The sequence below is a fragment of the Gopherus evgoodei genome, chromosome 4 (assembly GCF_007399415.2).
Source record: "Gopherus evgoodei ecotype Sinaloan lineage chromosome 4, rGopEvg1_v1.p, whole genome shotgun sequence".
Lineage (NCBI taxonomy): Eukaryota > Metazoa > Chordata > Testudines > Testudinidae > Gopherus > Gopherus evgoodei.
Window position 1 is genome coordinate 95,507,048 of NC_044325.1, and position 27,526 is coordinate 95,534,573.

Sequence of the window (27,526 nt, forward strand, 5' to 3'; positions counted from 1 at the left end):
GGGTGCCATGAGGAAGATCTTCTGCTCCTGCTATAGTTGGAGCAGTATGAGTCCGCCTCCGAATAGGAGAACCAGAGTGGCGCTGCTTCCCTGAAGGTAGAGTGTCGAGAAGCAAAGAACCGATTGTGCTTTCTGGATGGTGGTGCTGAAGTAGAAGGGTGCCACGGTGATGGGGATCAGTGTGCCATCATCGCCAGCTTTCCCTTTGATTGCACAGGGTGCCAGAGTGGAACCTGCAGTGCCAAGACACTCTCCTGTCTTGGTGGCAAGAATGGTGCCATGAGCCTCATTAGGTCCTGCGCCGCCTCAAAAGTCTCTGGGGTGGACGGGAACAGTAGGATGCTCCCATGGGTGTGGTGAACGAGACAGGCACCACCTGACTGAGGTGCCACTGGTGGCTGGTCCCTGGATCTTGCCGAGGGAGATCAGCCTCTCTCCAACCTCTTTTTCTTCTATGCCGGTGACTGAGACCAGTGCTGAAGGCTGGAATGTCCCAAGAGCTCCATGACAGTGCTGAGCGTCCTTGCCAGCATCTTTCTTGGCGCTGGATCCTTCAAAGACAGCGCCGGAGTGCTTCATGCCGAAGACGACATGCTGGGAGCAGGATCCCTGGCACCTGGATCAGCTGCCTCCATAAGGAGAATTTTGACACGCTGCTCCCTCTACTGAATAGTTCTCGGTTGGAATTCCCGACAGATCTTGCAGCAGTCTTTCTGGTGACCCTCACCCAGGCACCATAAGTAGGAGATGTGAGGGTCACTTTCTGGCATGCGCTTCGCGCAAATCTGGCAAGTCTTCAAGTCCGGGGATCACAGCATGCCCCAGTAACAAATGTGAGGGGGAATGTGGGGGAACCACCCATATCTGAAACTTATAGAGAACTAAACTATACTAACTACTGGAAACTAACTATGTACAGGATATAAAGCACTTCTAATCCACTTGCCGAAGCAAGAGAAGAGCAAGGAGAAGTTCCACCTACTGTCACGGGCAGTAAGAAGGAACTGAGGGGGTGTAGGGTTGCCAGGGCTTTATAGTGGGCGCTATGAAGGCACGACTCCAGGGAATGTCTAGGCCGACCCTATAGTTGCTGCTAGGGGAAAAATCTTCCGGCTACTGTGCACATGTGCGTGCACACATCTGATTGGAATTGACATGAACAAGCACTCAAAGGAGAATACATATACCCACATTCTTAAACATTTTTTAATGTTGAGGTGTATTCTGGTGTCAAAGTCAGCCAGCTCACAAACATATTTGTTACTGGTATAGTTTCAGAAAGAAATGCCCCTGTAAATCTGTTTTTCTTTCATAATAAGAGGCAAAGTGCAGACTTGGATAGTTCACCCTTTAAAAATGGTTTTAAAAATCATTTTACTAAAACATTCTAATATCAGTAAACTAAATGGAATTTTTTTAATACAAGAATAAAGCTGAGTGTTTTAGAGCATGTAGAATCAGGAAATCTAGAAGCCAGGAGTCCTACAGCAATATTAAAGATTTTATTTGATCCTGTATTGAATTTGAGACTGAGGGCAACATTCAGTGACAGTGTGCTTCAGACAGTATTGCAATTATATCAAGAATGTCATGTCAAATATAGCATTATGACTTCAGTGCAATGATCAAGCAGGAGAAATTACATTGTGAGGGGGAAAACTCTTATTCAAATACAAATATAACATAGAAAAATGCTCGCTAAGCAAATTACCATGTCTAAAATTCTATTGTAAATTCTCAGTGAGAAACTTTTCTAATGTTAAATAAATCACTGTTTACACATGATGATGAGTGGACTTTTAGAGTACTGGAGCAAATGGCTCTAATGTTCATACAAATACACTGAAAAGCAAAAATAAAAATTCAGTTACGTCTGGAAATAGATGATGAATATGAATTATTCTACACAGAAATAAATGTTTCTACTTACACTATATAACATATTTTTGCAGTTGTAAAGCCTATTTGATACTTTGAGTCTCTGAACATATCCCAGAATGCCACGATTCTGTGACATCAAATATAATCTGTTACAGTGAGACTTCTAGCAGTTGATATCATAATGCTGTCATTCTGGAATGTCTTCAGAGAACCAAGTAGTAGAAACAGGGAGCAAAGGATTTCATCGTGCAGCAATTCAATGCATATTTGTGGACTTTCACTCAGTTTTCATTTTAACTTTCCAGTTCATCTTTAAGATCTGTAGCTGGCTGGTTATACTGTTGTTTGCTCTCTCTCTCATTTGTAAAAATTTAAAATTACCTACATATTTAATAAGGATTAATATGTCATGACCCAATTTCACTGCACTGTAAGTGTTGATATTCTTTACAACTATGCATTTGTCCAAATATCTGAAATTTTGTGAACAGTCTATTTCCTGCCAGAATCAATTTATAGCTAAAAAGTAACTTCTAAATCTTAAATTCAATAATTTAAGAAAATGCCCGGGAAAAGAGAAAAGGCCATTACTATGAAAAAAACAGTGATTTTAAACCAGCATTCATAACACCACAAGTACTCTGGTGGAGGGGAAGGGGAGGTGTAGGAGCCTGGCAATTCATAATATGGACATGGCTTGAGAATTTTGCAAACAAGGATGATTTTTTTTTGTTTTAGTCAATTTGATTTATGATACATTTTTGATGGAACTTGTATTAAAGAAGGTAAAATACTCTTTGCAAGGCTTGAACATGCCAAAGGGGAAATGAACAAGGAAGGAAAATAGACTATTTCAAACTATAGATTCCGTCTTCTGATGGGGTGCCATCTTGTGATCAGCAGCTATCTTCCTCTCTTTTCTTCTCTTCATTTCTCAAAGAAGCACTGTTTTTAAAGTGATAGCAATAATAATAAAGGATCCCATTCCCTCCTCCCCATTTACACACAGCAGTGAATTCAAGAACAAATTTAGGGAGAGTAGTAGAACTAGATTTTAGAACACACTTTGGTTTTAGGTCCCAGGTATAGTGGTACTGATGAGCACAGAGATCACAAGCTTAGAATCTGTAAAATATGCCAACAGAAACTTCCAGCTGATGCAAGTTGAACATAACTCCTACAGAAATGGATAGGAAGATATTTCTTGTTGGCTCAGAGTCAGCAGCTTCCTAGAAGCAACTGAAGTCTCCACTGTGATAAAGATGCTACACAGATTCTACTGGTAACAGATAGTGTCTCTACTAACTGAATAAGATTACTATCATATCTAGCCACTAATTGGTGGACACCAGAATCAGAGAAAGGGAGAGGGGAAGGTACTAATTTGCTCAATCCTCAGTATTTCTTGCTTCGCAAGTCACTCAGTGTGTCATGATTCCCCCCAACAAACAGGCTTTCAAACAGTTCAGCCAAAAAGAAGGTTAAATGTTGCAAAGCCTGCTCCCATAAAAGGAGAAAAAGTAGTACATTTTAATAAGAATAAAAACATCATCACATTGGACTATTTATTACAAATTATTAAAATACCGTAAGGTTATGTTAAAATTTTCCTGTGAAATGAATTTGGCAGTTTAACAAAAACAACATATATTCAACATGATTAATATTGTTTGCTCATTAAAGAGTTTATGATTGAATGCACTGATTGTATATTCAATCATAGCCTAATACAACATACATACAATACATACCACATACCCGCATAGCCTAATGCAACAAACTGAGAGGTACCAAAGTACAGTATACTTACCAGGACAAATTTTAAAAGATAGAATATATTAATGTATAACATGTAACATAAAAAGGTATTAGGTAAACTATTAACTACTTTTGAGATCTATCTTCATTGGAAGTTGAGTTTACTAATCATCTCACAGGATCAGGCCCTTAGTCTCAGAAAACATTGTTCACTATAATTTATGGGATAAAGGAGAATGGTGTCTTACCTGTGAATTTTCTTTATAAACCTTCCACGTCAATGAGTGTTCCTGTCTCCATAGCAACTGAAGGCAGACCAAATCTTTGCTCTGAGCCAGGCTTTGGACTGCCCTCCAAGAAGAATATTCTAGAATGATAGTATTTTTCAGCTATGGACACTAACGAGATATAAGTTTTAAAGTGCTATTTAACTCAAACGATTTACAGCAGAGCCTTGCAATGAAGTTTAAGGATTTCGTAGGAGAACATGCTAGTTGGGAAATGGTGTGAGCAAGGGGGAATATTTCTTGCCCTTCTGGTTCCCGTTGCTGCCTCAGAAAGAAGGTTAAGATGAAGTGCTTCTTCAGAAAACTAAACAGAAAAAAAATTAATAGTTTTGCAGCAAAACTCCTCGAAGCCAACGAGAAACCGGTGTAAAATTTAGTCAAAGTTATTTTCAAAATACTGAGAAAATACTGCTATAGAAGGGAGTCCTTGAGTCTACCATCTGTACATTTGGAGGCAGAAATTTCTGGAAAGTTCTTCCACAAAGGCAGTTCCAAGCAAAGAACAGAGTAAAGATCTGGTCTGCCTCCAGTTGCTATAGATATGGAGGACCATCACTCGAATTATGCTGGAATGCTCAGGAACAGTGTTCCAGCCCTTTCTGGAGGAGCTGGAATAACATTCCGGTCATGGCCGGCTCTAGCCGTTTCGCCACCGCAAGCACGGCGGCACGCCACAGAGGGCACTCTGCTGCTCGCCAGTGCCGCAGCTCCGGTGGACCTCCAGCAGGCGTCCCTGCGGAGGGTCCTCTGGTCCCGCGGCTCCGGTGGACCTCCCGCAGGCGTGCCTGCGGATGCTCCACTGGAGCCGCGGGACCAACAGACCCTCCACAGGCACAGCTGCGGGAGGTCCACCAGAGCAGCCTGCCGCCCTCCCGGCAACCGGCAGAGTGCCCCTCGCAGCATGCCGCCCCAAGTACGCGCTTGGCACGCTGTGGCCTGGAGCCAGCCCTGATTCCAGTACTTCTGACCCTGCTCCTCACTCCAGAAGGAGAAAGAAACAGCCACCTCTCCTTCTGAAGTGGGCCTGGAAGTGGAAGCGATAGATGAGGAAGAGACAACATCTCCTTCATGCTGCCTCCTCCAACTCTTCCACTTCTGGACCCACTCTGGAAAGAGAAGTGGCGGCTCAGTAACTTGCAGCTGAGAGCCAGGTTGAGGGAGTCCCCCTCGGTTCCCCCTGGTTACTGAGCCACCATCTTTCCTTCCACAGCAGGGAGCTGGGCCTGGCAATTCCAGCACTTCATTTTTTTAGGACTCGAGCACTATGGAAAATGCCCATTGTGAAGACTGTCTGACATACAGTGAATAAGAATGCACATTAAGAATAAAATTTGATAAGAAAGGTCAGCTACACATCATCAAGAATTATCAATATTTAAATATGAAGTAGCAGCTTCTACTTTAATAATGTTGACTGCATATTAAGTAATTCTTGATATGATTTACAAAATAGAAAGTTATACTTACATAACTGTGACTCTTACGGAAATCTGAAGGACTGCTTATACAGACTTTGTCTCCTTCCAAGCCAATTACTCTTTTACAGATATTTGATTTTGGGTCATTCGGGCTTTTTGCAATTACAATATCACCTCTGGGGGAACAAATTGTAAAGAAATGTCAGTATAGAAGTCTTTAGATGAATATATATACCAACTAATAATTAATATTCATTTAATTGAAAAAATATGTATTTCTTGTTAAGAACCACTGCCTATAATCTCCATTTTTCCATGACAATTCAGCTAAAAGGACCAAATTATTCTATATATGTTTTAAAAAGCACATTGGAAGAGATTGAATGTAAGTACTTGAATAACAAAAATACAGCTGATCATCATCTGACAAAGCCCTGAACAGGTAAAAGCCATTTACATCAGTGTGTTTGCTGCCTACTATACATAGATCATCCTCCAGTTTCTTGCATACACAGCATTCTTCAAATCCTCTACAAAACCTCTTCTTTCAGGAAACCTTCCAATGTCTATTTCTAAGAGTCTGTTATCCCCTACACTACTTCTGTTTACTCGATCATCCCTAAGTTAGAATCATAGACTCACAGAACATCAGCGTTGGAAGGGACCTCAAGAGGTCATCTAGTCCAACCCCCTGCTCAAAGCAGGACCAATTCCCAACTAAATCATCCCAGCCAGGGCTTTGTTATGCCTGACCTTTAAAACCTCTAAGGAAGGAGATTCCACCATCTCCCTAGGTAACCTATTCCAGTGCTTCACCACCCTCCGAGTGAAAAAGTTTTTCCTAATATCCAACCTAAACCTCCCCCACTGCAACTTGAGACCATTACTTCTTGTTCTGCATGCATCAGATTGTAAACCATAATATTCAGGGCAAGGGCCTTGTTTTTTATGTGGCTAACAATCACTATATACGCATGCAGAGCTCCATAAAATAATAAGTACCATAATATAATAAATGGTACTTTCGTCATTTCTGGTGAGAAGCTCTCCCTTAACTTCATGCCTGGAAACAACAATACCAGTAGCTCAACATACAGGACAAGATAAACGAAAAATAGGAAGTCTTATTCAGTGTGATAGTCGTGTGAGAAACATGGCTGGAAGGACACAAAGGATTTTCAGTCTTTTGGCCAAAATTCCAGAAGTGACATGCACTACATCCCAGGAGAACTCTGAGTGAAGTAATCTTGTATTGTGAGACTAAATGCAAAACTTTTAATCAGTCTTCCCTTCTAGAGATAAAGTGAAATGAGACTGGCACTTACAACAACAAATTAAAAGAAGATGAATACAGGAAAAAAGATGAGAGAATTAGTTGCTATAGGAAATACATTGGAAAGGCAATGGAGAGATATTCATTATCATGATAATCTTTAGAAAACTAAACATTAATCTAAACAAAGCAACATACTTCTGAATGCAATAAAAATGGCGGCTAAGATTCTCCGAAAAGACAATGTCAGAATTTTGAATTGTTGGTTCCATTGAAGGTCCAGAACACTGTAAATTAAAAAAAAAAATTACTATTTGCAAATATTTTAACTTGCATAATACTTAAGAGATTCAAGTATTTGCAAACAAGTCACCCAAAAGCTATAATTTGGGGAAACTTATAGACTAGTTCTTCAGGTGTGGCCAAGGAGTACGAGACACATTTGAAAAGGGAGTGTATAAAGGTTCCTTTTGAGCTCCCACAACTGAAGTGTTATGGATATATCAGTACATTGTGCATCAGTCTACTCTGATCTCCAAAAAGACTGCTCTATACTGCACCAGCTGCCAACAATCTCAAAAGGCCATTACCAACAATTTCTGGGATGCCAGGTTTACTAGGTTTAGTGCTAGTAGAGCTAAGAGCAGGATTGGGAAAAAAATGCTTTTTTAAAGAGCTATTGTGGTCCCAACTTTCTGCAAGGTGCTCAATGCCTTTAACTGTCATTGGCTTCAGTGGAACCTGAGGAGCTAAGTACTTTGCAATATTAGGCCTGTAATGAGAAGATACAATTTTCAAGAGGCCAACTCCTGCAGCCAGGAAGTGGCTGTTCAGTTAATCCAAAACAAAAACCAAACAAACAAAACTGGACACTAACAGACTTAGAAGTTGTATCTGCAGAAATGAAGCTTAATGTTAAAATGCTGATACTACTAAAACTTTTCACTATTATAATAAAGTTCTGATTAAACCCATTATCCTTAATAGCATGAAAATATAAATTACCACAACAATTCCTCCAAGGTACTCAAAGGCACAGTGTGCTATGCAGCCATATTGAATGGTATACCCCAGAAGTCGAAAGGTTTTTCCCATGACATCTCGAAGCATAGCACAGTGTTACTGTTGTGCAGCTGGCCCTAAAGTATATTAATAAAAGGTACATAATTAGTCAACAAGCTTTTTAAAAAAAACATGCTGTATTTGCTCAATGTGTTCTATTTTTAAAAAGGAAGCCATAAGTAATATTTCCAAATTAATGAGAAGACAAAGAGCAAGTTATTAGAAATAATGGAAATATTAACTCACTGCGATGAACAGCACTTGTGGTTTCGAATAGTGTACTGTTTGAACTATAATTCCAACAGTGTGTGGATAATACACAGCTCTATGACTATTTCACTTGATGAAGAAGTGAAGTTGACTGATATGCCCAGCACATAACTGAAATGGTCTGGATGAGAACCAGTGGACAGCTGGAATAAGGGAAAGCTGATTAGGCATAGGGAAATAATAGCAGAAAATGGCAGAGAATTTCTGCTCCCTGGGCTGCGGCCTTTGTTACACAATTTTGCAGCTAGGGTTTCTTGCTAAATGTCCAGATATCACTGGTTAAAAGCATACTTTCTATCTGTACTTAACTGGAAGGTTGTGATCATTCTGTTTAGATGTGGAACTTGGCACCGTTATTTTTTGCCTTTCTCGCCTGGATACTGGACTTCAGCAAAGCACTTCATTAGGGGGTACACCTGAAAACCACTTGTAAACTTCAGCTGGTGCAGAAGTGGCAGCCCACAGGAAACATATTACACCTGACCCAAGAGGCTTCCATGGTGCAATTCAAGGTATTGGTTCTGATCTAAAAAGCCTCAGTGATTTGAGTTCTGCATAAGCTAAAGACCAGCTCTCTCTTCACATACTACTCCAGCTAAAAGATTTGAGAATACAATATTTCTTGTTTTATGTCGGGGGTAGAATGGACTCACTGCTGAAGACTGCAGAGAAGCACATAGAAGGGGCAGTTTCAGCTATCATTTTTCTGGAAAGGAATATTTTTTTTGTTCTCCTCTGTCCATGTTCTGAAGCTCTACTGAGACCTGGAAGTAAGATGGTGCCTCAGCAGAGATGAACCAGCTTCTTTCAGTGAGAACTGGAGAAGTCTGCAAGTCAGGAGAGGAGGTAGTGGTACTGGGCATAAAATCTCTCCTTCTGGATTGGCTGTCACTTAGATTACTAGCAGATGAGAACTCACCCAGTCATCCATACAGGTGGCATCCACCACATAGAATGAATTTAGGAGATAAGAGAGAACCAATGTATCAGAAAGGGGATATATCAGGGGTCTCAAACATGCGGTTCGCAGAGTTATTTCTTGCAGTCCGCCATAGGCACTGACTCCACCGGCAGCCAACGTGCCACAGCCCCGCTCCTCCGCCTACCTCCCAGTGCTTTCTGCCACCAAACAGCTGTTTGGCAGCGCTTAGGACTTTCAAGGAGCGAGGGAGGAGAAGCGGGGATATGGCATGCTCAGGGGAGGAGGCAGAGAAGAGGCAGGGATTTGGGGAAGGAGTTGGAATGGAGGTGGAGAAGGGGTGGGGCCTCATGGACTAGACAAGCAGTCTGAGGTATGAAGTTCAGCATGTATGATTCTTTGCTATGAGTAGTTGTGAAGAATGTTTGTTAAAAGTGGCAACATATTTTGTATGAATAGTTACTTTAAAGAGTTCCTGTCATTATAGCTATGTTGATAGACTGTTAGTGTAGATCAGTGTTTCCCAAACTGTGTTCTGTGGAACGCTGGTGTTCTGCACCATGTGAATAGGTGTTCATGAAAGAATCGTAATTTTAAAAAAGGGTCTTTAATTTATTTTTTTTTATTTTAAATTTGGCATACTTGAAGCGTAGTTTACAACTCTCTTTGAATGACTATAATTTAACATAAAACTCTTTTTCCAGTTATTGATAGATTTCGTATTGAATATCATAGCTTAAAGAGAATGTGGCACACAAGCATGTTGACGTCTACCCCTTTTGGGCACGTTTCAGTTAGTGAAATCGTACCTCTTCCGCTCGAGGCTGCGAGAACTGCAGTGGAATGCACACACCATTCTCTTTACGTCATGATGAATATAACATATTCACTCAACATGCTCAAATCTGTGGGTCTTTATCGTGTGTGCGATAAGCACAACTAAACTAGCTTCACTAGAAACAATATAAATATTTGTGACAAAGAAAATTTGACAAAAATATTGTTACTAAACCAAATCACCATGGATTTGTGGGTAAAAGAAGGAACTTTGAAACAAAAAGCAAGTTCTTGTAGTACTCCAACTGTGGCCAAAATAAACGACCAAAATATTGTGACACTTCAAAGTGAGGATGAACAGTCAGTCTTTTGTTGCCAAAAAAATCTGTTAGTACTAGTGAGTTATCCAAGGTGAAAGAAAGAATTTCCACCAAAATATATCAAAAAACAAGAAGCAGCAGGTGTTAAAAGACCGAAACGAAAGTATGATGAAAGCTATTTGTCTTTCGGTTTTACAAGGGTTGGAAAGAAAGATGTTCCTGATGCGCAGTGCATCATGTATAACAAAATACTAGCAAACAGTTCATTGGCTCCTCCTAAACTTCACAGGCATTTGGAAACCAAGCATGCTGAATACAAAGACAAAGATAAAAGTTTTTTCAAGAGGCAGCGTGACTCACTTGGAAATTGTAAACTTTCGATAATTAAAATTGCTAAAACAGGCAACGAAAGTGCAACAGAAACACCTTATCGAGTAAGTTATCGTATAGAACTTGCCTGAGAGGCTCACACTATTGGAGAAACATTTATCAAGCAGTGCACGAAAGATATTGTAACATGCATGTTGAGCGAGCAGTCTGGTAAAAAAAAATTGATGTTGCACAGTTGTCAAATAATACTGTTGCATGCTATATTAAAGAGCTTGCCAATGACACAGAAAAAGAGCTAGTTGCCAACTGAAAATTTGCCATGAGTATTAATTGCAGATAGATGAGTCCATTGATGTTATAGGACTTGCTGTGCTACTAGTATTTGTCCAATATAGATTTAATAATATTATTGAAGAAGACCTGCTCTTATGTGAATCTCTGCAAAGCAACACAGCTGGAGAAGAAATATTCAACTGCATCAACAATTCTATCAGAATGCATGAAATTAGTTGGGGAAAATGTATTGATGAATGTACTGACGGCGCTCGGGCAATGATCGGGAAGATGAAGGGAGCTGTAACGCGAATCGTAAGTGTGGCACCAGAAAGCACTAAGAACCATTGTGTTCTATACAGACAAGCACCTACAGTTAAAAAAAAATACCAGCATATCTGAAATTGTGCTCGATGAAGCAGTATACAAATGATCAATTTTGTCAAATCTTGACCACTTCAATCCAGGTTATTTAAAATTTTGTGCAAGGAAATGGGTAGTCAGCACAAAGTGCTTCTTTTACATACGGAAGTGAGGTGGCTATCCAGAGGAAAAGTGCTTGTGAGGCTTTTTGGGCTTTGTAGTGAACTACTGGTATTCTTCACTTCAGATAATTCAGGGCGAAAATGTAATGTCTGTCTAAGAAATTCCTCGTGGCTAATGAGACTTGCATATCTTGCAGATTTTTTTTTGCAAAATTAAATGAAATTAATCTGTTGCTGCAAGGAAAGAATGAGACTATTTTTACTACAATGGATAAAATTTCGTTAAAAAAGAAACTGCAGTTCTGGGCATCTTCTGTAGAAATGAATAACTTCAACTGCTTCCCTACTGTACATGAATTTCTGACTGAAATAAATTCTACAGTCCATGAAGACGTTTCCAGCACCATTTCACAGCATTTACATGACTTGCAGGCCTCTCTATTAGAATATTTTCCTACAACTACTGATGATAATGCTTGGGTTCAAAATTTGTTTGTTATTACAGCCAAACCAGTCTGCTTTACTGCGCACGATTATGAAAGCCTAATTGACTTAATTTCTGACTCTGATTTGAAACAAAAGTTTAAGGATCTTCCACTGAATAATTTTTGGAGCAGCCTAATAGAAGAGTACCCTAATGTGGCTAAATGTGCAGTTCGAGTGCTGCTTCCTTTTGCTACAACTTATTTGTGTGAGACGGGATTTTTCTATTACACTGCAATAAAAAACCAAATATAGGAATAGACTTGATGCTGCACCTGACATGAGGATTCAACTTTCTAGCATTATTCCTAATATTAAGTGAATTTGTGACAGAAAAATGCGGAAACCCCAATCCCATTAAATCCAAATTTATATTTCTGTTTATAAAAATAGATTTTCCTAGTAAAAATCTAATTTGTTTGGTGTTTGTGTATATATATATATATATATAAAAACAGGGGTGGCTTTTTTTAATAGAACACAGTTTTTAATTTTGACTCTTACACTTGATTTTTGTACTACTTTATACAAGCTTTCCAGTTAGAAATTGTTAGTTCAAGTTATTTTAAATTTGTATTTTTGCTTTTTAATAAAATAAAATATATTTGAGCATAAATAACACAATTTTTTATTTGAAAACCAAACGACTACAAAACAATATTATAACTGTTCCGTAATAGGCTAAAAAGTATTCCGTGGCCGAAAAAGTTTGAGAAACGCTGGTGTAGATCATCATCAGTGTTACTGACCACATAAGGTCTATATATTTTATTAAAACCCCTCTTTGCATTACAGTTTTTAAAAAGTTAATACATTGACTTTTAATAGCATACTATATTACTCATCTTTTTTTTTCCAAGTTTGGCTATACTTTTCTATTGTATGAAAAGGTGTCAGTGATGCGGTCCTCGGACCAATGTACTAGTCCTCATGTGGCTCTCGTAGTGATTTGAGTTTGAGATCCCTGGGACATATTTATTCACTTTATTAAAATTAGTGGTGTGTTATAAGTGGTATTTTTCACAATCCAGCAAAGCATTTAAGCACATGCTTAACTTCTTTGTTGGATCAGGACCTAACAGCTAACTTCTACTATAAAATGCTTATTTCTCAGCTAAAGTGAACTTTATGTTGGCTACCATGAAATATTTTCTATCACCTTACTAAAGGATATCTGTGTCTTGCGTAACTTCTTGGGGCTCTACCCTACAAGGTGCTGAATACCTCCTGAGAAGCAATTGGTGCCCTCAGATCTGAAGTCAAAACAAGAACTTTAGACTGTAAGCTCTTTGAAACAGGGAATGGGTCTGATTTTATGTTTTAAAAGCTGTCTGTAGGATTCTGATAGTATATTAACATAATACTGATGTGATATTTTAATCAAATAAAGAGACTGTGTCTTAACCATGGTTCTTTTTTATACACTGGTATTACATTTTACTTTTAATAAGAAACACTTCACAACCACAGAGAGAATTGTTTTTGTTAGCAATGACAAAGATTTATGGTCCAATTCACCACAGGAGTTATATTTGCAGAAAACTGCAGTAATGCAGTGGTCAATCTGTCTTTTAAAGGTGACTTTAGTGGGTACAATGCACTTCAAAAAACCACCAGTGGTAGCAGGTCTCAGAATCTGGGTCTACAAACTCACACTAGAGATTGGGCTCTGAAACTTAGCAAGGGGGACAGATCTCAGATTCTGAACTCCAGTCCAAGTGTGAATGCCTACGCTGTTACTTTCAGTACCACAGTGCAAGCCCAAGCCTGTAAGCCCAGGCTCTGAGACTCACTGCCACATTTTTGTTTTTGTTTTTTTGCAGTATACACATACCCAGAAAGACTATTCACATGAGTAAGAGTTTCCATGACTAGACCTAATATGAGGGAGAATGCATCAGTCTCACTGGAAAAAAGCACCCCACACTTGTTAACAGAGGCTTTATTTAGACATCAGGAAAATAATTAAATTGTGGATATGAAAAAAATTGAGATTCCTGAAGTTTTTGGTTATGTTGATATTTTTGGTGTATTATTCAATACAGTAATATCTAAATTCTAAGTTTTCCACAGAGCTCCTCTTTAAGTAAGTAAGAAAGCCTATTATGATCAACACCTTAAATTTCTATACTTCTGGTTTACCAAAATACAGACAACACTATATAAACAGATATTCTGCTGCTCTATTGACCCAGCCTTTCAAGAAAATTCTAGTCAAACCATGAGAGAAAGTGCCAACTTTTAAGCCTAATTAAAACCATTGAAGTGTAATTATGGTAACATGTACATTTCTTTCTCACCCCACTCTTCCCAAAATTATCAAGGAAACAGATTTAAAAATATTAAGTTAATGCACTGTGAAGGTTACATGGGTAAATTTATTTTTAAAAAACAACAAGAAATAGAGGCTTCTACAGGAATATTAACTCAACCAAACTCCACATTTTGGATGAAATCCTGGCCCTTTAAAGACAATGGGAATTTTACCATTGACTTCAATCAGGCCAGTATTTCTCTCTCTCTAAAATATTATCTATCTGCATTCGGGCTTAGTTAACACTGATGTATAAATCTTCACTTCTGTATTTTAATGACAATTTTAAATAAGGAAACATAGGATTACATTAACGTTGAGTTAAACACTGTGCATTTTATTTGAGCAAAATTCCCATATAAATAAATGGGAGTTTTACTTGAATAAAGATGGAACTAAAGCCTAGATTTGCTTTGTATTTAGTATTTACCTGTAAAGATACATAAAAAGCAGAATAACGTTGACAAAAATATTTTTGACAATTTTTTTCTTGTAGTTTCTTATTCCGAAAGCATTTGCTTAACACCTTTCCTATCAAAGATCACCATCATGGTAAACGTAAATGAGCAATGATTTAGTATACTTAATTTAGCCAGGTAAAAAAATTTACAACAGTGGAACAGAATGTAACCAAAAAGATTTCAGTCATATGGTGAAATTACCAACAAAAACTTTCACAACTAGTGGCTAACACAGTGTATAAAAGCATAGAAATTCACTAATTTATAAAGGGATCAAATCATGAAAAACCTTGTAGATCATCAAGCAAAATCTTAACATCAACTATTTGCCTAATTTGGTGCATGTAATGTCTAGAACACAGTATGTGCCGAAGACCTTGTGTAAGCTGATACTTGAACAATTCCATTTTGAACTAATTGCAATTTCATTAAGAGTCATTCTGGAGACTCAGAAAAGTGACTTGGCTTTAATCAACCCAGAATATTTAAAAGTATGTACTAAAGCCTTGATTCTATAGAGAGAAAGGCTGTTAGCCTAGAAATGTTTTTAAGGTGATAAAAGGAAGACTGAGTGGTGGCAGTTCGATTAGGGTCATATGACAAGTGTGAATTAATGACCACAACATTTCTAGCAAAAGTTGCAATAGCGATATTTATCTCCTACAGTAATTGCTAGACAGGCTGCCTCAGCCAGAAGTCAACATAAAAGCCTAAGAAAAATACCCCAGTGTTATTAGACTTCAGACTGATCTAATTCTTAAACACCATGTTAATATATGATTATATTAATACAGCAGAAAGACCTCAGCCACTTGTGGATGGTCCACAATAAACAGAAAAATCCTAATTTTATAAATTAAAGCATGTGTTGTTGCACTATATTAAATATAAAAATATTTAACTTTAACACTGTGGAAAATAGAAGCACACAATAGTGATAAGAACAAAAGCAGAAGAGTAAAAATAGAGCCAATGTGTTGTGCCCCCTTCCTGCCTGATAAATGGTGTAGAGTTTATTTTCAAATGGGACTGGTAGAGAAAGACTTCTTATTAAGAAAACATGGGTTTCTTGCAGAGAAACACAAAGTTCTACTGTGGAGCTACTGGCTGGGTTAACAACTTCCAATAATTAAAAATCACAAGTGTCACTTCCCTGATCTGAGAAGAAACTTGTTTTTATTTCACCAAGCTATTACATACTTGGTCACGTACCATATCAAGCACATGCCGTAAATTTATTCTCAAAGCTTGTAAAGAACATACTACTAAACTCTATCATCCCCTGGCTAACTCTGAATTGACCAGCAACACTTTCTGAAGTTTTCAAGGAAATAAAGAGTCTGGTAAAATGGCAATTGCTCTACCTACTGCTGCAACAGCCATTAAAAATTGCCCCCTAACCAATGGAAATGTACAGTAAGCCAAGTTCTGTTCCCAGTTCTTTTACTCATTGGCCTTAATTCTCTGCACTTCACAAGATTTAAATCAAGTCTCACTCCACTACCCCAGGAAGTAGAGAGATACTATTACTCCTATTTCACATACGGTGTAAGACAGGAACAGTGAATTCTAGTCAAATATTCAGGACATAGGATATTCTTTATAAAGATGCAAAAATCACTTGACTGCTATAAGTATTTAAGATAATTTACAGTTCAGACATAGTTATACATTGTTTTTTTTACAATTAAGGGGATAGTTTCATAAAGTTCCCTTCACTATTTTAGTCAGTAGTATATTAATGAATAGCAAAACAATTAAAATCCCAAAACAAAGTTTTCTGTTTAAACAGTAAGACTTCAATGAAATCTTATTTCATTTGTATACGACACATTTATGGCATAGTCCAATCAACTACAAAAACTTATGGTTCATTAACTTCTTTACAATACAACTGTGGCATTAATACTACTATTGCTGTGCTCTTGCACATTAGTAAGATCACATAATGTACATTTCCCTGGAAAAAATTATTCATCAGCACACTTAAATAGCATTTTATTTATTATAAAAATATTAATATCTTAGCATCTTCAGGTGCCATATCAGTCAAATAGTTCATTTCAATACATTGTCTTGACAACAGGCAACTACAGCAGATGTAAACAAAAGCAATATTCATGATTAAACCAAAGTTATTTAAACATTCAAGTCAGAGACCTACTGACAGCTTAATGCATTTGCTGTATAAACTTCCTTATCACACAAATATTAGCATAAAATACTGTTAATATTTTATGACTAATTCTAGATATTGCTATGTACTTACTGCAGAACTCTGACTTAGTTTCTAAACTGAAAAAAAGAGGTTGATGGAAAAAGTTACACATCCCTATTAAATTGTATTCTACACAATAAATATTTTATAAGAATAGCATAGTTTATATTCTGCAGCAAAGAAAACAAAATGCAATTACTAATATCTTCTGCTCATTTTTCTTACATATTCTATGCCTTTGTCACCTGACTTTTTTGTTTATAAAATTAATCACAGCTAGCAGGATAGAAATCACTTTGAGCTTCATGAATGACATCCAAGAGATGGGAAAGGATTAGTTCTCAGTTGCTGCCAGTTATAGCACCAGGTGGCTTTTTCTGCAGTGAAGGTGTTACCGATAATCCCATTACATTGGTACTAAATCTTGCAGACATCAAAATTATCACCAAGGTTCCCTTTCATCCCATCCTTTCCAAATGACTGGAAGTCGCTTCACCTGAAAGAAGTCAAATCCACATGCAGCTGCTGTTTTAGCAGCCAGAGGACTCCCTGAGAATGCCAATTGTGATCCAATTTCGCTGTGCTGGTGGCCCCCTATTCCCTGTCCAATAATACATCTGTTAAAAAATCCTACAGCTACAAATCAAGTTTAATCCTACCAGGGACCTCATGTTGGTCTTGTCTTCCAAAAAGGCAGCAGGTTCTGCTGTCTATCTCTGCTAGTGTCTGGAGAATACCCTTTAAATCCCAACCCTACTTAGAAGAATAAGCTAAGGATCACAAAACATGACCTCAAAAACCCTGATATGACTATATTCTGACCCAGAGGCATTCATTCTAGGTGAAGATTAGAACTTTGCATAATAAGATTACACAGCAAGTGAATGATATCAAGGGACTATCCATATGCAGCCGCCTGGTTTTCTATAGAGAGCCTGTGCTCTGCAATATGCAGTACAGACGAAACAGAGCTTGGTCTTTCTAGCTGAAATAAAATAGATTCACATAAATTAGTTGGCCATTTCCAGATTCCTAAATCCCCTATTACATCTTTTATTGACAGCTCCTGTGAGGATAGCACAAATGTTATTCCTTTTTTATTCTTTGCTTCTGTAACAGTCACACTCTAAGTGAAAAGTACATAGATTATGTCTAGAAATTAACATTTTGTTTGCTGTAATCTTGAATTACAATTGCCTACCTACATAATAAAATTAGGAAATCAGCATCTCCCTATTACCAATGGCATTATGTAAAACAAATGTTTAACATTTTGTGCCAATACTTTAAATGCAGAAAGCACATAAAGCAGCAGCCAATAAAATACAGTTAAATTAAACATAATTTCCCTAAAACAGGCTTTATGGATTACAGTAAAAATGTTTGATCATATTTTTATTATTCAAAAAAATCTATATATTCTTCTTCTATTGTAAATGAATCATACACTACTTATTAATTGAGATAAATTGTCAATTTTTCCTGAATACCAAGAATGAACCCACCTTTCTTCTCAGGGTATGTCCATACTACATTGCACTATAGTGGCACAACTGCAACACTGCAGCTACGTTGCTGTAGTTCTTGTAGTGTAGATACTTACTCCAGCAATGAGTGTTTTTCTGCTACTGTAGCAGATCCACTCCTGAGAGCTAGGTCAACGGTATCTACAACAGTGCTTAGGTCAGCTTAACTACATCTCTTAAGGGTGTGAATTATTCAGAGGCATGTAGCTAGGTTGACCTAAGCTTTAGGTGTGTAGGCCAGGTATAGTGTAACATCACAACTCACATCAGTGATTTTTCACAAAAGGTATGCTAGACTTTTTTAAAAATCAAGGTACATTAATGAAATCGGAAGGAATATTGAACTATTAATTACATTCAGGTCAAGTGTTTATCCACATCCTGGCTATCATTTTAATTTGTGTAAAAACTCTTTTTCATACTCAGGATCCTGTAGGAGATCCTAATGTAACATGATCTAGAAGAGATGGAAAAACTTAAAGTAGTGCATCACATTTAAAAGGAAAATATGTCCTATATAAAATATGGATACTTTTTAAAAAAAAAAATCACTCATTAAAGAGAACCTCTAGAATACCTTGTTACATAGAAGAGCTATACTGTTTAGTTACTCCTTCCAAGAATAAATGAGATAAATGGATTTAGTAGATTAGATTAGATTCTTCTATAGTAAGCAAGATTACAAAATAATGAGCAGGCAGTCCTCTCACACAGAAGAGCCCACTAGAGAACACCAAGGGAAGGAAAACTAATATTCTCTTCATTAAGCTTTCAACAGGTCTTTCCAATGAGGTAGGAAACAGGGTTTGACTCTACTGTATTTCAAATCCAGATGCATACCGGGTTCAGCCCCCAAAACTTGCGGATCTTGGAGGATTTGCTGTCTGTTACTCTTCATCAACTCTTTCACCCTTCCTTGCAGTGCAACTCCATCCTCAGGTGACTTTAAGAAGTCTAACCCTGCAAGCCCTTACTCATTTAAAGCAATCCTTTGGAGTGGATGGAACTACTCATATTAGTAAGGACTACCGGCTTACATGACAATGGATCTGATCTTACAAACCCTTAATCATCATATTAAGATTTCAGTATTTGGAACAATTCTCAATGACTGCCTTCTAGAGGTAAAATAGGATCCCCAAACAACCCACTTCACCACATACAGCATTGAACTAATGACTATGTATATTCCGGAGATTGTGTCTTCCTCCATAACACTATATATTGGACTGTGGTGAAGATAGGGTATTCACTTGATTGACCAGAGGTCTGATCATTCATGGCAAGTTCTAGGGATCTCAGTGCTACTGGACTATTTGTTTAAAAGTGAACTGCAAAATGTCAGGCTACGGACTCTAAAGATGCTGGGAAACAAACAATGTGGCTCATTCCCCAATGACATTGCTGAAGGCTTCCATTTTTATAAAGACTAAAATAGCATACTATGATCACACAGCAAGTTTCAACTACCTACCCTACTACTGTAATTACAGTATCTCTAGTCCAGCTGTCAGTAAGGGCAATTTTTAGAAGTGAGAGAGGTAAAAATTTTAGGGTAAAAATTTTAACAGCACGTAAGTGACTTAGGCCTCTAAGCCCCATTTTTCAGAAGTGACTTAGGCCCTAGAAAGTCTATGGGACTATGGAACCTAAATCACAGACTTCAAAGGGCCTAAGACATTCAGCGTTAGGTACTTTGGAAAATTTCATCCTGGATTTATTCTCCCCATTGGACTAAAACACAATACTTCATATTCACCATCACCAAAACCAGCTGGACAGAAGAAATTTGTTTTAGCAGATTTAGTTTTAGCTTAAACACTAGCCTGACTAAAGTCATCAGTGGAGTGAGGTTGTTCAGAACTTTAAAGTACCCTACATTTTGAAAAAATTACTTCACATAATACGATATATTAAGACAAGCAGTAAATGAGTGCTAAGTTGAAGTGGCCACTAAAAATAGTTTTAAAATCAAATCAAACATAGACAAGACTGATCTCAGCATTTCCTGAAAAATATAGGAATCTCAAAATGAAATATTGGGGTATAGCACCAGGGACTTAATGAATGACTTTTTAATATTCTTTACCTGTGTTTTTCTCAGTTAACTAGAGTTTCATTTAGTAAAGCAAAAATGTATATTCTTGCTATGAAAAGCCAAATGCTAACAGGTAAAAATGAAGGGTGAAATTCTAGCCCCATGGTGACCAGATGTCTCGATTTTATAGGGATAGTCCAGATTTTAAGGGCTTTTTCTTATATAGGCTCCTATTATCCCCCACCCCCATCACGACTTTTTACACTTGCTATCTGGCCATCCTAAGCCCCACTGTAATCAAAATATTTGCATTTTATCTGCAAAAAGTACCCTAAATAACAAGATGGATGCAAATAAAGCATATAATACTGCTACTTCCCTACATAAACTTTATCAGCTTTCCCAAAGCTTCTTTTTTGCTATTAAGCTTTCAGTACATAAAACCAGACATACGTTCATGGATACTGATTATACAATTAATTCTTCATAATGCAACTTTTACAATAATTGCTCAAACCATGTACACTTAACCGCTCTGTGTTTGTATAATAAGAAAGAATTAAAAACAATATTTTATCATGTGGCTGCAAAATTTCATAAGAGTGTTTTTTCTGGTTTTTTTATTATAAACACAAATTCTGTACTTATGGATACTAGTATTAAAAAAAAGTGCTTTCCAAACATCAATAGATGAGTGTAATGATATTCAGTCTAAGTTAATCCCCAGACATCCAAATCTATTAATAAAAATTCATCAGTTTTAAATACACTGAGCCTATTAAGCAAGAACAAAAGCATATGCACAAAAGAGCTCTTAATATATTTCAAAGCCCACAAGAGCCATGGTCTCATTAAAATTATAAATTACACAAACATGGAATGAAGATTCAAACTGCAGTGCAGCTAAGCAGATTACAGAAAACCCCGCGTTCCATATGATAACACACCATGGCCCTCCCAGATGGGGACTTGGAACAAAAAGGCCATCACTGCAGCTAGGGAAAACCTCCTTGTGATCTCTGGTTTCTGTTCAGCAGATGACAGCCAAATAATATGTTGATTATTCTGTTTGTGCTGCTAAGCTTGTAAGATGGAATAAAAGCGATATGATCTATTGTGAACTCAATGCTAATGTGTTGCTCCACTCATAAATAATATACTGAATTTATTTTGAAACTCTCTTTTTATCTATTTCAGTTTTTAAATGCATGAACTAAAATAAAAGCCAGCATAAATTATTATTTAATTTGATGTTTTTCAAGTAAAAAAATGCAACTGACACAATAATAGGTGAGAAAACTGACTACTTAGTGAATCAAATGAAGTACAGGCACCTTTCTCAAATTTAGCACAATGATTAGAAGGGTCCTGCACTGCAAGGTGCTGAGTACCCACAACTCTTATACATTTCAGTGGAAAAGGAGAGCATTTAGCAGCTTATAAAATATGTGCTTGTATTTTAGTGTAAGAAATTACTTAAATTCCAAAATTCAAGTTATGTCAAATAGTTGTTAATACATGCAATATCAGATATCCTATTACTGCAAAATACTTATACCTTTAATCTTGTATTCATCCTTGGTTGCAATCTTTATGTACAGAATACTACTAACACTATTCAGTGTCACATTCACTGTAGGATACAGCCAGCCTTGTACCAAGTACAGAAATGTGTCAGTGATTATCTTGTTTCTTCCGAGTACACAATCATGGATTGCTCCTAAGTGGACTATTTAGCTTCCTATATTTTATGCTCACAATAAATTATACTTTTAAAATCTTTTTAGGGAGGAGCAGGGCCGGTGCAACCATTTAGGTGACCTAGGTGGTCGCCTAGGGCGCTAGAATTTGGGGGGCGGCATTTTCTTCCGCGGCGTCCAGATCTTCGGCTGCCCCGATCGCCGCCAGCATTTAGGCTGAGGGAGCTGCAGCAGGGGAGCAAGGAGGGCGGGGGCGGCATGCAGGGGAACTCCCTGCACTGCCTCCTCCCCGAGCATGCCGTGGCTGCTTCACTTCTCCCGCCTCCCAGGCTTGCAGCACCTAAGCTGATTGGCGCCGCAAGCCTGGGAGGCAGGAGAAGTGAAGCAGCGACAGCGTGCTCGGGGAGGAGGCGGAGCAGGGGTGAGCTGGGGTTGGGGGGGTGCCTCAGGGTGGAGGGGGGAGCTGCCACGGGGGAGGCGTTCAGGGACAGGGGAGGGCGCAAGGTGGACGTTTCGCCTAGGGCACGAAACATCCTTGCACCAGCCCTGGGGAGGAGGAAAAGCAGTGGTTAGCTGTGTGAAATTTCTGCTCATCTAAGGATCCCACATGCACATTCCCAGTTCACCAGCCACCACACTACTGACCCAATTACAAACTTAGAGGAACTGTACATTGATAGGGCTCTGCACATCTTATTTAACATGGAGACTTCACAAAAATGTAGGATGGGACCATAAAGGAAAAGCTGAAATACTACAGGAGAATTTTTTAAACAGACTGAACTACAAAGTATATATTACACAGCCAAACAGAGGTTGTCTAGTAAAAACTGAGTAGGCATTCGCTCCCTCAGGCCTGATGAACTCAGGATATTCTGAACTTTATTTTAAACCTATTTATCCCTTGAATTTGTAAAAACCAAATGAAAACATATCACATATATGGTTGTTGGAGTTCGAAAAAAGGTTACCGTAATTTATTTAATTTAGCAACTTTGCCTGAAAAAAAAATCAGACCATTTAGAAAAAAAACTCTAAAAAACAAAATGTGTATATGCCAAAGGGGTCTTCAATCCCCTTACAAGGGTTTATTGCTTCTGAATGTAATGTCTTTTATGCCCAAGATGTTAAAAATCTGGTTTGCAGAATAGGCCTAGTGGTCTGGCAACAGTATAAAAATGTCAAGTCCAGAAGCTGCCTCTCACTTCCAAGTCTGCTGGAGTGTCAGTTCATCAAGGAGGGTGAATGGAAGCTTGTTGCTCAAGAACTTCTGCCAAACAATTTTCATAACAATACAAAAATCTGTCTGAGGGTAGGTCATTGCCTTTCTCCTCTTGACCAGAAAACAGTCCTTATAAACATAATCTCCCTTTCAAAGAGGGAATGCAAGTAGGGAAAATATGATGATCTCAGAATGAAGTGTTTGCAAAGTTTTAGACAAAAGTCAGAAAATTTGTAATGAGAATTTACTCCCTCCAGTGCTGGAAAGAAGTGCCTCACCACAACAAAAAGGCAAACAGATAAAAAACAAATGAAGGACCTTTGATGACATTTTGTGGTTGCCAGTATACAAGTTAAGCAAGTTTATCCAATCACATCACTTGTCCCATCCGAAAAGAGAGGTAACAATCTAGTGATCAGTACACAGGACCTCCTGAATTCTCCCAGCTCTGACAAGGCTACTTCTGTCATCTTGAGGCAAGCTGCTACATCACAACCTGTTTCAGTAACCCCATCTTTAAAAATGAAATCATATTTACTTATGTCACAAGCTTGTTGTGCTTATTTATGTTTGCAAAGCATCTTGAAGATGAAAAGTGATAAACAAGAGCCAAGAATTACTATAGTACATATCTCACCAAGCTCCTTATACAAATATAGTCTTATAACCAAACAAGAAAGCTTACAAGAAATACTATATTAAAAAAGTTTAATCAGAGAAATCTATAATTGCTCCGTCTTTTCTTCCATGCCATCTCAATTCCTGGACTGCCATTTCTGAGCAGATCTGCAAGGCCTGAACTTTTATTCAAATCTTCATAAGGGATTTGAATGTGGAGAGGGTAGGGATGTTGTGAACCTACTCAGACCTTGCATTCAGTGCAGAGGGGCCTGCATGGAAGAAGGCACAGAGCAATTATCACTTTTCAGATATAACTCTGTAAATACATTGTTGGCCCAAACTTTTTAGAAATATTATTTCTTATCAAGATAATCCTTTGGTTATAAGTATATATTTGTATGTAAGAATCTCAATAGGGTCTGTAATTTAACATATATAGGAACAATGATTTTTATAAATCACTTCATCTATACTTCAACATATAAAGATTAACAGACAATCCTAAATTACTCTGCCACCATGCTATTATAGTTAGATAAACAGTGATTTAATGTTTTGTATCAGGGCTCTTATATCCATGTTTATCAGTTAAAACCAAAAATTAGGAGCCTTACAGAAATAGTACGTGCGACTCAGAAGTGACTTCTACCACAAGATGTGTATGGACATTGGTTAAACCACATAAACAAAGCATAATGCTCAGCTGTAGCTGCTGGAAGAGGGCTAACAGTGCTATTTGCAAGGACTGCTGCTGGAACTCCCCAAGAGATCACATCCATGCATTAAATGATGTTGGCATATGCCTCCATTTTAACTACCAAACCCATTACTCAGATTTCTCAAAAATCTCCACAGAAACTATTCTTGATGGAAAATTACATTTTTGACTAGTAACAATTTAAAAAGGTCAAGCCATCATGAAGCTCAGTGGTAGCCTATTCTTTTAGCTATTTGAATATGCAGATGGAGAATAAATATCTGGATGCTACTGGCTTACCAAGGTGATGACATCTCAAAGTGCCAAACAATTTGTTCAGATGGTAGATAACATCCTGCAAATATTTACCTATTTTGATTTTATGCTGGTAGCCTACCTCAGTCCAGATTGGTTGGGATTAGCGCTTGCTGCATTATTTTGTACCACACTGAATGAGATTTTTTTTATTTCTTGTGACAAAGAAATATAACGTGTCTAGCCACCTACATCTATGGAAATCTATATTTTAAATATCTGATGGGATATTGTAGGCCCACAACTTTCCTTGTATTTGTCACTACTTGCACATGTGCATAAACCAAATGTATCTCCATACAATGAGACATAGTTCTAAAATAACTCTGTCCCAAGTCCATAAACAGTCTGACTTCATACCAACACCTTTGCCTTCCCAATCCAAGATTTTCACAGTCATGTTTACCCTACTGTTCAGCTTATCCAGTCTGAATCAACATTTTATTACGGCATCACTGCTTGTCTCCCTAGAAGAAATGTACATATTACTATATAAGGGAGAAAAAAATTCTCACAGTACCCATAATGACAATGTAAAAATTCATTGTGCTGAAGAAATAAATAATATTTGGACTAACTAAATTTTATTATCTACTTTTGAGCTATTTCCACTTAATTACCATAGTTGACCTAGTCCACTCCAACCTGAGGACTTCCTGCATCTCAGCTAATATATTTTATGTGGCTCAATTTAAAACTGTCATGTTAGACCCTGCTGAAAATTAATCTGCTGAAAAACAAAAATTTGTGACGCTGGCAATACAGATTCTATATTCCACATCTAATAGGAGCTGATTCTAATATTTAATATGTTTTTGCAAACTACTGGGTATCAGTAAGGTGGTCTCCCTCATCTAGTATATGAACAATAGGATCCTGCACCACTGAAGTCAGTGGGAGATTCATCATTGGCTTCAATGGGTGCAGGATCAGACCCTATTTAGGAAAATTTCAGTCTGGCAGAGGAGAAACTTCAGCAGATGGCAAAACTGCTATGAGAAAAATACTTCTGTTCTTCTCTTAAGCAGGGGTAGGCAAACTTTCTAGCCCAAGGGCCACATTTGCATATGGAAATTGTATGGTGGGCCATGAATGCTCATGAAATTGGGCATTGGAGTGCAGGAGGGGCTCTAAGTGGGAGTGCGGGCTCTGGGGTTGCCAGAAATGAGGAGTTCAGGGTGCAGGAGGGGGCCCCGGGCTGGGAACGGTGGGTGCTTCAGCTGGGGTGCAGGCTCTGGGATGGAGCTGGAGATGAGGGGTTGAGGGTGCAGGAGCGTACTCTGTGCTGGGACTGAGGGATTCAGAGGGTGGGAGGGGGATCAGAGCTGAGGGTTAGGGTACAGGAGGGCGTCAGGGGTGCAGGCTTTGGATGGCGCTTACCTCAAGCAGCTCCCGTAAGCAGCGGCATGTCCTCCCTCTGGCACTTATGTGGAGGTGCGGTCAAGCAGCTCTGCATGGTGCCCTGTCCACAGGTGCTGCCCTTGCAGCTCCCATTGGTCACAGTTCCCAGCCAATGAGAACTGTGGGGGTGGCACTTGGGGCAAGGGCAACATGCGGAGCCCCCTGGCTGCCCCTCCACATAGTGGTTTGCAGTAACATGCCTCTGCTTCCAGGAGCCATGCGAAGCCATGGCACATGTACACAGGGGCAAACCCCAAGTCCCGCTCCCCAGAGGGAGCTCAAGGGCCGGATTAAAATATCTGAAGGGCTGGATGTGGCCCCTGGGCTGTAGTTTGCCCACCTCTGTATTAAAGTGTCCGTGGACTGCTTCTTCAATTGATTTTTGTTATCCAGATTTTTTTCATCTCGAAATTACTGTAGAGCTACACCATCATCTGAAGCATTACTGTTTGTTTCTGGATAATGTAAAATAGATGGGCAGTCTTCCTCAGTGAATCTCTGTAGAAAAAATAATAATTCAACAAGCAATGAGAACCAGAAACCTGAAAAAAGTTTTGAAAGTGATCGCATCATAAGCAACCAATTACTTATCAGGATCTGAGCAACCCTCAGATCTCCAGCCTAAGTATTTGGCAGCATCCAGGTCTCACTCTGGCCTAGAGAGGATCAACAAAAACACACTTTCCAATGAAATGCTGGCTGTAGTGCTGAGGAGCTATATTAGTACTGTCCATACTCCAGCACTTGCTGAGATGGCTGATTTTTAATGAAAAGACAGATGATCAGTATAGACTCAGTCTATAGCAACATGAAAAGCAAAGGGCAAAAAACAAAACCCACAACCCTTAGGGCCCAATTTCTTCAAAACCTCAACTGTGTCAATTCCTTACCTGCCCAATAGCAGAAAACACCTGGGAATATACAGCAGCAACTAGATACTGTACTGAAGTATCGATTGTTCTTACCTGTACACATTTATAAGAAAGATATCTGATGATTCGGACAGTCTAAAATCTTTCAGAAGTGGTGTGTCAAGTCTTCATTCATTCACTCTAATTTAAGGTTTCACGTGCCAGTAATATATTTTAATGTTTTTAGAAGATCTCTTTCTATAAGTCTATAATATATAAACTAAACTATTGTTGTATGTAAAGTAAATAAGGTTTTTAAAATGGTTAAGAAACTCCATTTAAAATTAAATTAAAATGCAGAGCCCCCCGGACCGGTGGCCAGGAGCCGGGCAGTTGAGTGTCACTGAAAATCATGCGTGCCTTAGGTTGCCTACCCCTGGTCTAAAATAAAATCCGAAAATAAATATAATGGGTATTTTGTTTTACATTAGGGGAATTCATTGAAAAATGAAAAACATATACTAATCACAACCATTCAAACAAATGTATATGGATGTACATATATTAGTTATTATTTATATATTACCTTCATATCTTAAAACATCCCCAAGTGTTCATATACACTC

The 27,526-nt window shown here is 38.2% G+C and overlaps 1 protein-coding gene across 10 annotated transcripts in view; it reads right to left on the reverse strand.

Moving 5' to 3' along the window:
* Positions 1–27,526, reverse strand: part of IMMP1L (inner mitochondrial membrane peptidase subunit 1) — a 78,358-nt gene that overhangs the window by 28,557 nt on the left and 22,275 nt on the right. For 5 of the 10 annotated variants that reach the window (XM_030560253.1, XM_030560255.1, XM_030560257.1 and 2 more), the window contains 3 exons: positions 7,623–7,756; positions 6,816–6,904; positions 5,394–5,520 (listed from right to left, as the gene is read on the reverse strand). In XM_030560253.1, the coding sequence (XP_030416113.1) occupies positions 5,394–5,520; positions 6,816–6,904; positions 7,623–7,727 (321 nt within the window). In that variant the 5' untranslated portion in view covers positions 7,728–7,756. Of the gene's footprint in view, positions 1–1,480; positions 1,843–2,832; positions 3,385–3,887; positions 4,007–4,043; positions 4,231–5,393; positions 5,521–6,815; positions 6,905–7,622; positions 7,757–7,925; positions 8,093–27,526 lie in introns of those variants that run through there. The other 5 variants (XM_030560254.1, XM_030560260.1, XM_030560259.1 and 2 more) reach the window with 5 other exon arrangements.